Source organism: Periplaneta americana, chromosome 6 (genome assembly GCF_040183065.1).
Source record: "Periplaneta americana isolate PAMFEO1 chromosome 6, P.americana_PAMFEO1_priV1, whole genome shotgun sequence".
NCBI lineage: Eukaryota > Metazoa > Arthropoda > Insecta > Blattodea > Blattidae > Periplaneta > Periplaneta americana.
The window spans coordinates 150,809,638-150,825,212 of record NC_091122.1 but is presented as its reverse complement, the minus strand read 5'-3'; the positions used below and the strand labels follow the sequence as shown (position 1 = coordinate 150,825,212).

Sequence of the window (15,575 nt, the reverse complement as noted above, 5' to 3'; positions counted from 1 at the left end):
TTTGTGTCCAATGTGAAGTTACCTTCCACAAGAAACAAACATTTATGAATAGGCTACGTATTCCAGCTACCTAAAGACTGAAGTTAAAGACACAGTGGGTATATAGTACGCGGAACACAGGTAATGCAACGGATAAGGATATAAACAAACGCATCTCGCTGCATGTTCGTGGAGTACAGTCAACTCTCGACATTCTGAAGCTATACTAGTAAAGACATGCTTGAGCAGTGATGTTCATTTTCGTCGTGATCTTTGCAGTGAATAATAACGTGCATTCGTAAGTTATGGAACTTGAACATATGTGGATGTCACTTGAAATGATTTTATATTGCAAGAAATTCTTTCATTAGCACATGATGTTATTACCAAAACATTAAAATATGGTGTTCACTTAAATCGGCTACAACTTGCCATTTAAAATTGGAATATATCAGTCTCCTGACTGTCCATTGTGCAACTCAAATCAAGAAATGAATTCAGAACATCTCAAAATCTGTGCGTCAGTGGCTAACCATGACAATATCTTTGAAAAATATTGGAGTGCAAGAGGTCAAATGACTTTATTGTCAAATGCCTGGCATTAGAAAACAACATCATCATGGTAGGCTACATAAATCCATGCTAAATTTTCAGATTTTGATGGTACTGATAGTTTTGGATTACGTTCAATACACTTTCCGTGTCTTTTGCTACTGCAGTGTCTTTCAGTGCACTGTTTTTGTCACTCTTACGTTTATTTTACACAATGTATATGTAATATTTGTCTATACTGACAGTGAAAATACTAGTTCAAATATCCTCAACTATGCCCTGCAATATTACATGCTTAAGCGTCTTACCCACGGCATTTTACCTCTGCATTGAACCTTCAATCAGTCACAAAGATGTAGTTATTTAAATAATACGACTGGTAAGAGCAGTGATCTATAAGACTACTCACTATGACTGCATCCTGATTTTGACTTTCTAGAGGAAGAGAATGCGTAACTATTTTGTATACAAATGTACCTGTACCTGTGCTGTGACGTCATATATACTTCGAATCAGGCAACTTCATTCCAGTTTATACGTAGCTGGAATACGGACCCTATTTATGACAATAAACTAAATATAGGCCATTGATATGAACAACTCCAGAAAAAAAAAGATGTAACTATACCACAATAAAAAAAAATTAACAAGTCCAGGACCAGTATGAATGTGAAATGTATGTACTGGTAATACATAAATAGTACAGTTCTGGAAAAAAAATTTTGAACTGTTTGAAATGACCAAGACCAAATTGGAAGACACTACACATGCTTGGAAAAAAAAAAAAAAAATGTTATGTTTTATTTAACGACGCTCGCAACTGCAGAGGTTATATCAGAGTCGCCGGATGTGCTGGAATTTTGTCCCGCAGGAGTTCTTTTACATGCCAGTAAATCTACTGACATGAGCCTGTCGCATTTAAGCACACTTAAATGCCATCGAACTGGCCCGGGATCGAACCCGCAATCTTGGGCATAGAAGGCCAGCGCTATACCAACTTGCCAACCAGGTCGACTACATGCTTGGATGTGGAAAGCCTTCATACATAACGTATCGCTAAGGGAGCTGTTGAAATTCCTGCAATCCAGAATGTTGTAACCCATTGAAAATTGATTTGTTGTAAATAAAAGATGTAAATTTACAGATCTTGCAATCAGAAGATTTTCTCCCCTGGCAGGTTCCAAACTGCAAACCTTTCAGCATGCATGCGCGAGACACTCAGAATCAAGACGAACTGTGGTTTCAAATCTACAGATCTAGGAATACCTGGCTAATGATGAGGAGGAGGAATTGGGTATCTCTAATCCGATTTCTCTTAGGGTCCCGAGTGTTTCCGGGAGCTCGTCGATTCCATGCTTTGCGGAATCATACTTACCAGTTTTAGAAGGGTAGGTGGCTTGTGTACAAGATATTGAGATCGTACACAGTAAGTCTACATTTCCTTTTTTTATTTAATTGAGTTTATCTTTATATTTATTTTTTTGTTTGAGGAAGACAAAGTGTATCTTCCGATTAACAATCTTTTTAAGGATAATATGATCCCCAGGAGATGAGTAGTAATAAATCCACTCTTTTTAAACAGAACATCGGTACCAGGACTCTGAAGAACATATCAACTTCAACATTACATATAAAGAAAATGGCAATGGCCACAGACTCGACTGTCTGTTGTGTTACTTTATTTTTATAAAAGCACTGTGATATTTTCTCCATTTGCATTAGAGATTTAATTCAAACATTGTGTTGCTGCAATTTAGGTTATAGCATTAAAGAAAACATAAATACTGTAATTAACTTTTGAAATAGAAAAAAATGTACTGCGAAAATGTAATAAAATGTTCCAAGGTTGTATTATTAAAAATCTTGTAATGTTTAAAATAAAAATAATATCACGAGACAAAATGCTCAAGCAATCATAACATATTTTCAGTAGCATGGTCTTTTTGACCGCATGCGCTTCCTCATGTATAACGCATTGAAAAAAAAAGTAGACCACTGAGTGTAATAGGTACCTTATGGCTGCTACACTTAAGTATCTATAGTTGCGTCACTGTTATTTCCAGCGTGACTCCTCCTCTTTCCTTACGCCTTAGGAAGTGAAGGCTCTGTAAAGTCTAGTTAGGTAGTATCGTTTGCCATTTTTGTTCTTTCGTTGCCAAGCTACCAGACGAGGAATCTGTTTGTCGCACCATTAAACATGATCATGTCGTAGCTCCTATGATAATAAATCAAATGCACTGTAATTGAGCAACTAATTGAGCGGCAATTAACGTCCTCGTGTGCTTTCTGCGAACGCCAGCGAAAGATCCAAAATGGTGGGCGATTATATTATACTGTTTTCGCTGTAAGAAAAATCCTAATGTAAACACAAGCACATGGCTGTCATACCCGTGATTGGCTCACAGTCCAAACACTCACACGACGCAGGAAAATATAGTCAGTATTTGGAAACCATAATCTTGTATTATTTGGAAATAAAAAATTGAATTCTAGTTGTTAAATACAGTGAAACATACAACTTCACTCATACGTAAAACGCTATGTAAAAGAAAAGCTACTTTTATATTTTGTTATGTACTAAGAACGCAGATAAATACCAACAGTAATACCGAGGTAGTCTGTTCTTGTAACAAGCTGGCGTCACTTGAGCTCGTAGTTGTTCACGTAAGCACGTGAAGGCTTCTGCATCCTCGGTGTGTGTGGTTATTAAACATAAGAGTGGAAACCCTCTGAAAAGTGGAGAAAAACGAATTGTCTTAAATGTATATAATAAATTATGTGAGTTTTAATTACAGTAATTATAAAGTAAATGATTCCTAAGCAAATGAATGCATAGTAGTGAGGTTAGGCCTACTTGACAAGCAACAGGAAATGTTTAACATGAAGCAGAATGTACAACAGCAGGCGGGAACATGTACTGAGAATCTATGGCGCCAAACAGCAGCCAATGAAGCCTCACTTCAGTCACGTGCTATTGTTTATATTAGGATTTTTCTTACAGTGAAAGGATTATAAGTATTCATCCAGCCTTAGGAAGTGAATAGTCAGCAGCAGTAAATCACAAGACGCACAAGTTTAAATGTAGCTGGCCTGCAACATGATTGGCTGCCGGAAATAAGAGCGACGGGACTATAAAAAAGAAACATAAAATAGCATAAGAAGTTTCTGTGACAGATGCATTGTTAGCATGTAAAAGTGAGAATAAGAATGTATCTAAAAATCTTAAATGAATTTTCTTTGTCAAAATTGCATGTCAAACAATTATCTTCTCCTATAAAAAGGAGAATATACTACACATATACTTAACTTCAAACACAATAAGTTATTCTGTTCCTTATACATTGAAGAGGATACTTCAATGGCTTCTGACTGAAAGTGAGAATAAATCCTGTAAGACTGAAATAAGACTGAAAAATAGGTTTGTTCAAATCAAAAATGTATTTCATCCTAAATATGCAATGTTTATAAACATGTATACTTTTATAGTTTTTTGTACTAATATTTAAAAGTCTCCTCTACTATGCTGCTACAATGCTGCCACCAACACCTTGCAAATCATTCATTATACATATCAAATGCACTTTTAATTTGACGTTATATTTATTCCAGCTTAGTATGTAAGTGTGCAACCACTTGTAAGAGTGACAGATCAAGACAGTGTGCACAAATTTTAAAGTGTACTGTGGCAAATTTACATAAAATTTCGTCCGGTAAATGTTCAACATTGTTAGAAATTTGATTTTACCAATACTATGGCTTCCTTATAGGAAAACCAGAACAGCAGCAAGGAAACAAAACCTGTGCATAAATAGCCTGTATTCAATTTGTAATTCTGAGAGAAAATAACATATGTAAAATAAAAAATTTACATGGCGGAATTTTATTTTATATTTCACACACACAAGAGGCACTAGTGGCAAAAGACTTATTAAAACTGCATTCATTTGTAGGAAGGTTCGCTTCAGCAACTTCTTCAAAGAATCACACCACTATGTACATTACATACTACTGCAGGATTCAATTTACACCGCATTCTCTCTTGCATACTTCATCATTTACTTGTATCGCTTTTAGTTCTGGCAGATTCCACCAATGCAACAAGTTCTTCTAATTTATCCACATTCTTTCTCGTCACACCGACACTTTCAATCTGAAATTAAGAATTAACATTGGATGAAAGGTTGTGATGTTTCACAATTGACAACAGATATAGGAAAAAAAACTGCACAAAATCAATATACGAGGTGTGATTGGAAAGTTTTAAGACAAGAGCCGCCACTACTCAATAGGAGGGGGGGGTAGGTTTGCCTGGAGGTCTATAAGAGAAAGCTTGTTTTATCCTTGAAACGTCCTGAAAAGATCATCATGATATCTTTGTTTAGTAGAGAGTTTCAGCCTGGTGAGTGAAGACGTGTTTTTGGTTCTAGGAGGATTTATTGATTTTGCAAATGTATGAAAAAACGGAACGAGTTTGTAATGCTGTTGTTGTTTTCTAATGCCAGGCATTTGACAATAAAGTCATTTGACCTCTTCCACTCCAATATTTTTCAAAGATATTATCATGGTCAGTCACTGAAGCACAGATTTTGAGGTGTTCCGAATCCATTTCTTGGTTTGAGTTGCACAATGGGCACTTAGGGGACTGATATATTCCAATTCTGTGCAGGTGTTTGGCCAAACAATCATGGCCTGTTGCCAAGCTAAATGCAGCTACAGACGATTTTCGTGGTAAATCGGGAATTCACTGTGGATTATGATGCAGAGAGTTCCATTTTTTCCCTTGAGATTGTGTTACCAAATTTTGTTTGTTGAAGTCTAAGTATGTAGAATTAATAAATCTTTTCACAGAGTAATACATAGATTTAGTAACAGGTCTGTAAGTAGCAGTGCTGCCTTTCTTTGCTAAAGCATCCGCATTCTCGTTTCCCAGGATTCCACAATGGGATGGTATCCATTGGAATACAATTCTTTTATTGAGTGATATTAATTGAGAGAGCACTTTAGTTATTTCTGCTGTTTGAGATGGTGTGTGTTTTAGAGACTATTGATAGAATAGCTGCTTTGGAGTCTGACAATATAACTGCATACGAGTTTGTAATAAATTTTGTTTTAAAACCGGGAAATCAACTTCGGAGACTTATGAACTCTTAAAAACAGCTTTCGGGGATAAATGTCTGAGCGAAAACATTGTGAAAGTTCACAATTTAGTGTGCTCTGACTGTCGACTTACAATTAGGAAAACGGCTGATGAACTGAATTTAAGTTTCTATGCAGTTTAGTCAATTTTAACTGAAGATTTGAACGTGTGTTGAGTGTCCACGAAATTCATTCCAAAATAATTGTCAGACGAGCAGAAACAACACTGACTTCAAGTGTTCCAAGAACTGATTAATCAGGGTGATAATGACCTAGATTTGTTAAATAGGGTAATTACAGGTAACGAATCATGGGTTTATGGGTATGACCCAGAAACAAAGGTATAATCATCGAGGTAGAAGGACCCAGGTTCGCAGCGACCGAAAAAAGCGTGACAAAGTTGGTTCAATGTGAAGATAATGTTGCTGGTTCTTTTTCGATTCTACAAATATCGTGCATCACGAATATGCCCCTAGGGGGCAGGGGTATAAGTGCACTTAGTTATCTGTGAGAATATGTGGTTGAAAGTACTTAAGATTTTGTAAATTCCGTGAAATCTGTTATTTCAGTTTTAATATGTGAGGTGGTTAAAAGATGTATCCCTTTGCCACTAAAATTTTTAATGTTTTAGCTTGCCCTAGATGCACTTACCTCACGTTCTCAGAAATGTCACTTGTACTCCTTTACTTCTGACTCCCTCATATTTAAATAAAGACTCAACTTTTTTACGATTTACATAGCAATTTGAATCTATACAAAAAATATTATATAAACTAAATCTTCAAAAAGAAATAGTATTCCATGGATGCCTAGTCACTGCGGCATTACTGGAAATGAGGTTGTAGATAATATTGCTAAACAGGCAACATCTTTGGGGCCCAAACCTATGCAAATAACTTCTTTAACCAGCGCATATTCTGCAGTTAATTCTCATTTAACAAATTTATGTGTCGAATTATGGCTTTCTTCTGATAAAGGCCAAGTTCTTCAAAACATTCAGAAGAAACCTAATGATTTACAAATGTTCTGCAACATTCCCAGACACATACAAACTTTCTTAGCAAGGGCCAGGACAGGCCATATTATCACTCAGAAGTATCTTCACCGCTTTAATCTTGTTGACTCTAGTAGTTGTTGCTGGTGCAACAATAACGAAGAAGATTTGGAACATGCCCTCTTAAACTGCCCTGTCACAAACATCCAAAGAACTAATCTAAAATCTGCAGTCCCTGTAACTTCGGACAATTCTCTCCATTATATACTGAACACATCTCATCTTTGGAATGTGGCTGCTGAAATATACAACAAGCATCGTGCTTTTTACCCATCAATTGTAAGAAGAGGAAATTCATAGTGAAACATAGTGGAACACATGTTGTCAGCAAATAGCTGGATACACTACGAAGATAGAAGATAGATAGGTATTTAAATAACGACGTTTTTCACGATTTAGGATTTATATACAGACTTTTTTCACGAATTACAGTAGTTTTATTTACAGACTTTGATATATTTTATTTACGATTTTACAGTGTTCCTAGCTATTATGCTTTAAGCACTGCTATATGTAAACCACTTGCTGACTCACTGCTGACTTGGTAATTGTTATGCAACGACAAAATATAAATGAGATATGATATAATGCTTAAACAATAATAAAACAAATAATTTAAGGAAGCAATATGTCAAATACTGTTTAAATTAAATTTAAAAAAGCGCAACCATGACTTTACAAACACATTGCATTTTAACTTTTGGTATAAATCTAAACCTTAGTGACTTACCCCTTCACAATAACTGTACACATCGAGGAGAAGCTGGTGCCTAATCTTGTCGTCATCTCCAATGCCTTTGGCCTCACTACTTGTAGTGGCAGTAGAACGATCTCGAATCTTCTTTAGTCGACGTAAGCTTTCTTCTGTCTTCTGAACTGATGTAAGAACATCATCCACTGAACTAAAAAATCTAGAAGTATGAGAGAAATAAAGTATAACAGTGAGTATTATACATAATACTGTACAGTCGACTCCCGACGGTTTTTAATGCATGCACTTCCGCGAAATATCGAAAACTGCAAATTATCCACAAAATGTTTTATTATTATTTAAAGTACAGTAAACGTTATTCTGTCAGGTTTAATTACTAGAATACACTTCAAAATCACGTGCAAAATGTGAAACAGTGCAAACATTTTGAAACATTATAATATTATACAGTGCTGCAGTGGGATAGAATCTTAAAACAAGGAACACTAGTTTTACAATATACCATTTGAAATATATTTCTGAAAAAGCTCGTAAAAGATTCTCTCTTCTGAAAGACTAGCAGGGAAGAAATGGGGTTGCTCTAGAAATACTTTGAACACTACATACAAAATGTTTATACAGCCAGTGCTGACGTACTGCGGAGAAATTTTAATTACTTCACCTTTCATAAACGAAATAGAACGTGTTCAAAACCAAGCTCTCAGGCTCATTACTGGTGGAATCAAAACAACTCCAATAGATTCTATGAGATTCCTCACTAATATTAACAGCATCAAAATGATAATAGAAGAAAAAGCACTGATTCAATATGAAAAACTTATCAGATTACCCGGAAACAATTGGCATTCATACAGTCCTCTCTGTAGATTAAAAACTCAAAGAAGTTTCATATCCATGGTTCAAGAATTAAAACAGAAAATCAACGTTCCGAATTTAAAAGAAAATCTACAAATTAAACCAAACCCGATTTACCATGAAAATCATCTGTAGCTGCATTTAGATTGGCAACAGGCCATGACTGTTTGACCAAGCATCTGCATAGAATTGGAATATATCAGTCTCCTAACTGTCCATTGTGCAACTCAAATCAAGAAATGGATTCAGAACATCTCAAAATCTGTGCGTCAGTGGCTAACCATGACAATATCTTTGAAAAATATTGGAGTGCAAGAGGTCAAATGGCTGGCATTAGAAAACAACAACAATATATCGTATGATACTTTAGTTTAACAAAAAATAATGTCTTTTTTTTTTTTTCCTTAGAGGACTGTTCATTTTTTCTGATTTCAGATCACAAATTTCTTAAGTAGGGAGACACTATAAATCAGGTAAAAAATGTAACAGCGTAACTTCGCCTCTCCCTCCCAGAAGAATTGCGAATTATCCCCAGAACGAATTATAGGGAGTTGACTTTACTTTTCATAGCAATAACCATCACATTTGTAAAATTTTTCGCGTTAAGATTTAGTTAGTTAGTGGGGTTTAAAAAGGGCGCGTCAGCATCTATGGCTATTTGCGCCCTTGTCTAAAATTCTTTAAACAGAAACTATACAATAATCAGAATGCTTAAAGAACTAAAAAACGTTGTCACGATTAAAACGAGGTACACAAATGCAGTTTCAACAGGGTGATGCATAAAACATTATAAAAAATCTGACCTTAACTAATATTTAAAAAGAGATAAAATAACAATACAAATGCTACCATAAATAAATTATCTGGCGCATTTCTAAAATACTCGGATGTAAAAGGTCCGAATGTCAAGTTTGTTAAAAAACTTATATACTAAATAACAAGTGTAACCTCCGGATGTAAAGGGTCCGGAGGATAATTAAAACGGGTCAAAAACTAAATCACCCTGTCAAGTCCAGTACTCGATAAAAATCTCAGGACTGCATTTGTACAATTAAAATCATTTCCAAGAGCGTCACGAAGAGTCGGCCGAATTCCATATTGCCGACGGACACGGTCATATTTTCTACAATGTAATAAAAAATGTTCCACTGTAAGTGGAACATGGCATAGATCACACTCCGGCTGAAGCTCGCCACGTAGCAGATGGCCATGTGTCAGATAACAGTGGCCAATCCTCAACCGGGTGAGTAAAACTTCTTCGTGTCGTGACGCTCTTGTGGACGAATCCCAAACTCGAACAGTATTCTTTATTCTACGTAATTTGTTTTCCTCTTGTGCAGACCATTCTCCTTCCCATTGCCACCATATTCTACATTTCAAATAATTTTGTAAATCTTGCCACCTCTCGCGCCAATATACCAGAGTGCCATTCGTGGCACCATCTTTGGCTGCAGCATCTGCGGCCTCATTCCCACCAATTCCGACATGGCCAGGAATCCACACTACTCCAATCTCGCAATCAGAGCTTAAGAGTGTGTGGAACAGCTGCTGAGTTCTTAACACAGCTGAGTTCTCTGAATAGAGACACTGCAAAGACTGAATGGCACTTAAAGAGTCAGAGCAGATTAGGTATCTGCCCCGAGGTTCTCGAATTAAAAACAATAAAACTCTGTAAAAAGCATATAATTCTGCAGTAAAAACACTGGTATATTCGCTCAGTTTATATTTAAATATCTGTCCATTTGCAACGAAGGAGCAACCAACACAATCATTTACTCGGGATCCGTCAGTATAAACTAAAGAATAATTTGGATATCGCGATAAAAGTTCACTAAAACGAAGTCTATAAACAAAAGCTGGTGTAAAATTCTTAAAACTTTGGCTCAGGCTTACATCAAACATGGGGCGTCGCATAATCCACGGTGGAGTGGTGGTGTATTCTAGTGTGCGAACGGATGGTAGATCGACATCGAGCTCAGAGAGCAGTTCACGGAATCGCACACCTGCTGGACGAGGTCTCCGTGGATTTTCATTGTATCGGCCGTAAAGAGACGAATGATGGAAAGAGTCGAAAGAATTGTGCTCAGGCTGCGAGCGGAGTTTAACCGCATATGAGCACAACAGGACATTACGTCGCCGATACAGTGATGGTTCCCCCGCTTCACAATACAGGCTCGCTATCCGACTCGTTCGGAAGGCACCTGTAGCGAGTCGTATCCCATGATGATGGATAGTGTCTAAGAAACGTAGCTTAGATTTATTTGCTGAGCCATAGATAAAACAGCCATAATCTAGCTTTGAACGGATAAGAGAACGATATAGACGTAAAAGCACTATGCGGTCTGCACCCCAGCGAACCCCTGACAAAAGGCGTAAAATGTTTAAAGATTTTTCACAACGCCTTCTCAAATCACGGATATGCGCCTCCCACGTTAATTTATAATCAAAGATAAGGCCCAAAAACCTCGCAGTGTCTGTATATTGCAATTCCACTCCATTAAGACGCAGGTCAGGATGTGGATGGAGTCCACGTTGGTTGTAGAAGTGGACACACTGCGTCTTTTGAGTGGAGAATTTAAAGCCATTGCGAAGAGACCACTCCGATAGCACATTGATGACCAGTTGCAACTGTCGACCGATAGATGGGAGGTATCGGGAACTGTAATATAGACTGAAGTCATCAACGTACAAGAGAGAAGATACTCGGTTACCTACACAGTGGGCAATGCCATTGATCGCAATGCAGAAAAGAAGAACACTTAATACAGACCCCTGCGGAACGCCATTTTCTTGGAGATGTTCGTTAGAAAGTGTGGTGCCTACTCGAACTCGGAAATACCGCTCTGCCATGAACTTCTCAATAAACGTTGGCAGACTGCCACGAAGTCCCCAGTCATACAGGGTTTGCAGAATTCCGAAACGCCACGTGGTATCGTAAGCCTTTTCTAGATCAAAAAAGACCGCCACAAGATGTTCCTTCTTGAGGAAAGCATCTCTAATGGCGGTCTCCAGCCGAACAAGATGGTCTGCGGCGGATCTGCGCTTGCGAAAACCACATTGGATGTTAGATAATCGGTTTCCCGATTCGAGTACCCACATCAGGCATTTGCTTATCATCTTTTCCATAACCTTGCACACACAGCTGGTGAGACAGATTGGCCTGTAATTGCCAGGTAAAGAAGGGTCCTTTCCCGGTTTCTGGACTGGAATTACAATGGCAGAACGCCAAGCAGATGGAAATACACCCTCAGTCCAGATTCTATTGTACATAGACAGAAGAAAGGATTTTCCAGCTGGTGGAAGATGACGAAGCATGCGGTTATGGATGTTATCAGGGCCAGGGGAGGTGTCAGGGGATGTGTCTAGTGCCGCCTCCAGCTCCTCGGATGTGAACGGTGCATTGTAGTCTTCAGTGTTGTCAGATTGAAAATTTAGGTTTCGTTTTTCTGCAGTATCTTTGATTTTCAGAAATTCCGGGTCGTAATTATTTGAGCTGCTTATTTGTGAAAATGTGGTAGCAAATATTTCAGCAATGTCTATTGGACTGGTGGTCGTTATTCCATTGTTTAGAAGGCCCGGAATTACAGAACTACGTTTCCCCATTATTCGACGGACTTTGTCCCATATGGTGTTAGCTGGGACGTTGTGTTTCAATGAACTGACGTAATTTGTCCAGGACGTCTTCTTAGCATCGCACACAATGCGACGAGCTTTGGCTCGAAGACGTTTAAACTGGACAAAATATTCTTGGGTCGGATGGCGCTCAAATTGGCGTAAAGCACGTTTGCGGTCACGTATTGCATCTCTGCAGGCATCCGTCCACCAGGGGACAGAGAAGCGTTTTGGCCTGCAGGACGACCGGGGGATAGATAGTTCCGCTGACTTTATAACCACATTTGAGAAATGGTCTACTACGGAGTCCACATTTTCATGTCCGTTATCATCGAATGATATGGACTCCGAAAATCCGACCCAGTCCGCCTTTTTAAGAACCCAGTTTGGAGATCGAGATTCCGCCGGACGTAAAGCGGACATACGCATTCGAATGGGATAGTGGTCACTACCATGTAGGTCGTGAATCACAGACCACTCGAAATGCGTGGACAAAACTGGGCTACAAATGGAGATATCTATCATGGAGTATGTACCATAAGCTAAGGAGAGATGTGTTGCTTCCCCTGAATTCAGGGTAACAAGATTTAGACGGGTACATACCTCTGCTATTTTATTTCCTCTGTCATCATCGGAATTTGAGCCCCATGAGTGGTGGGATGCATTAAAATCCCCCACTACCAAATATGGAGCAGGTACCTGCGAGAAAATGTCTTCAATGTCATGCACTGTGAAAGGTGTGTCTGGGGGTATATATACAGAGACTATTGAGAACTGGATGGAAGGTAGAGTGACTCGAGCGGCTATGCATTGATGTGGGCTGTTGATGTTGATAACAGAGGAAAAGATACTTTGGCGGAATAGGAGAGCACAACCTCCGTTGGCACGAATACCGGCAAGGTGATCGTACCGGTGAACGTAGTATCCCGAGATACTTAGGGAGTTTTCGGGCCGAAGGTGTGTCTCCTGGAGACATAAAATAGCAGGGTTTTCATGATAGATCAATTGCTGTAGTTCTGTATATCTGCTGCGTACACCGTTCACATTCCACTGTAGAATATCAGTCATCAAGAGCAGCTATATCATGTTGGTGGCTTAACAGGGGATCTTCTCTTCTTTTCCTTTCTATGGGAAGATGCTTTTGCCTGCGACTGCTTTGTCTTCGACTCCGGCGACTCACTTGCAGTTCGTCGCACTCCTGATCGCGATCTTGATCGAGGACGTGATCGAGAACGTGATCTCGACCTGCCACCCGAACTAGGAGTGCGACGTTCTGGTGTTCTACTAGGCCTACAATCCTTCTCAGCTGTCATAGCAATAATTTTCTTAGGGACGTAAGGCCTGATGTCAAGTCCACAAGTGTCGTCTGACTCAGCAGTCTGAGTAGCGGCGTCTACATATGTCTGGGTTGCGATCTCAATTCGCTTCCCAGGTATGTTCGTAAGAGGTGGCGTTTGTGTGGTGGCATCGATTCCCTCTGTTGCTCTCTGCAGTACAGACGCATAGGACTTTTCAGTTGCCTTCTTTTCTTTATCTAAAATACGCTTACGTGCCTCAAAGAAGCTAATATTTTCCCGGACTCGAAGCTCTTGAATCGTCTTTTCCAGCATATACTTTGGGCAGTTTTTAGAATTTGAAACATGGTCCCCAGAACAATTCACACAGTGCTCGGCGCCAGTACATGGGGAATCCCCATGGTCTGCACCGCCGCACTTTGCACAGATGATATTGTTTGTGCAACGTTTTTGCGTATGTCCGAACCGTTGGCACCTAAAGCACCGCATTGGGTTCGGCACATACGCACGCACAGGGACACGCTCATACCCAACAAAGATATATTCTGGCAAGAGAGACGTTTCAAAGGTCAGAAAGACTGTGCTCAGGGGTTCAGTCCGTCCGTCCCGCTTCCGTATTAAACGGTAAGCCTTGGACACGGACTGTTCCGCCAGCTCTAATTGGATCTCTTCATCTGATAGACCATCTAGAGAATCTGTATGCACAACTCCTCGCGTGGTGTTAAGCGAGGAGTGTCGTTCAACTCTGATGGGGTATGACCCCAGCAACTTTGCTTTCAACAGCGTCTCACTCTGTTTAGCAGATGCAGTCTCAACGAGGAGACTACCGTTGCGGAGTCGAGTTGCATTTCTGACCTTTCCAACGAGTCCATCGAGCGCACGTCTCACGTAGAATGGACTAATGTCTTTCATAGTTTTGTCCGTTCCGTCCAATGTGATACTGATAAACTTTGGAGGCGGCACTTTTAAAGTAACTTTCTCAGGGTCCAATTCCATAGCAATTTTCGTCATATGACCACCAGTCGTACTTTCTCCTGTCTTATGTTTCTTATTACTTTTTTCTGAAGAAGGAGAAGAAGAGCGCGTAGAAGCCATTTTGAAACTGGCCCCCCCTACGGAACCGTCGGCGTCAGCCTGCCACCGGGGGGGCGGAAGAAAAAGACACCAAAAAAGTCTTCTCGGTCTGTGCCGGCCGTGGGGACCCCCCCACAGCCCGATCCCAAGCAACCCACTTCACGCAAGTTACCCTTCAAACTGGTCATTACACACCTAATGGCAAGTCTTACACCAGAGGCGTGTCGCAGTTTTATGCCCCTACCACGGGAATAACCGCCCGTGGCTCCCCACTCTACACCGAATACAAGTGCCAGACTACTGCGGCTAACTCCGACCGACCCTCCCAAAGCCGGAGCAATCCGAGACCGCACGCAGCTTCAGGGGACTTGTGGTTGATTACACTGCGACACCCATACGTCAGCGGTAACACGTCGGAGCGACATATCCGCCCCGGCGAGCAGAATCGGTCACCGGGACGTTTAAGTCGCTCCGGGCCCCCATTGGGGTTCCACGTGAGTGTACATGACTACTGGTCCGGGCTCCGCACCTAGACTTGCATATAGGGGCAGTATGAAGGGTCCACTATTGCTTTGTTGCTGGGCGCCCTGTCGGGCCACACAAGTTGGAAGTCGCGCTCGAAACCGTGGGACAGGACCACGGAGATAGGAAAGATCCCCGCTGGTGAGACGGGAGTTATAAACCTAAGAAACTTAACCTAATAATAGATATAAGAATTAGAAGGGGAAGAAGAATAAAGCCTCATCAGGCATTGTTAACAAATCCCGTCATGGTGGCGGACGTGGCAAGAACAAAAACAGCGGGGATGGAGAGGTGAAAATGGCTATGATGATGTGGTGGGCGTTCCGCATGCAATGGCGGCCGGCGGAGAGAAATAGTGATGAAAAAGAAGAGAGAACGAAGAGGAGTGGTTGGTGATGGGACGAAAAATGGCCGAAAAGAAGAGCACGAGAGCCACCATTGCACCCCCCGGTCACCACTTGGAGGAACCCACCTCGACCGGCGTTAAGATTTAAAAAAAAATTCCCTGCATAATAGATGTATCTCATTTTAAATAAAGATCGTTTTAATAATATCGAAAGCCGTTTATGCTTGAATTCAAGTTTTTAAATAACAATGCCTGGTACCATTGCAATTAATAACGTATTCTTAGGTCATCTGCAACGATGCTGAAGCTGACAGTGAATGAGATAAGGCTAGTGTTAATAATAACAATAAAATGTCTTGTCTTATTGTTGCTGTATTCACTGTTACAAGTTATCATCTGTTTATACAACTGCTGCTAACTATCGATCGTCTTAAGTGT

General features: G+C 40.0%; 1 protein-coding gene across 1 annotated transcript in view; it reads right to left on the bottom strand.

Annotated features, from left to right (window-relative positions):
- Positions 1 to 3,946: 3,946 nt before the first annotated feature.
- Positions 3,947 to 15,575, bottom strand: part of Cog2 (conserved oligomeric Golgi complex subunit 2) — a 44,101-nt gene continuing 32,472 nt past the window's right edge. The window contains exons 11-12 of the mRNA XM_069829295.1: positions 7,452 to 7,632; positions 3,947 to 4,681 (exon numbers count right to left, since the gene is read on the bottom strand). Coding sequence (XP_069685396.1) covers positions 4,583 to 4,681; positions 7,452 to 7,632 — 280 coding nt within the window. The 3' untranslated portion in view covers positions 3,947 to 4,582. The remainder of the gene's footprint in view (positions 4,682 to 7,451; positions 7,633 to 15,575) is intronic.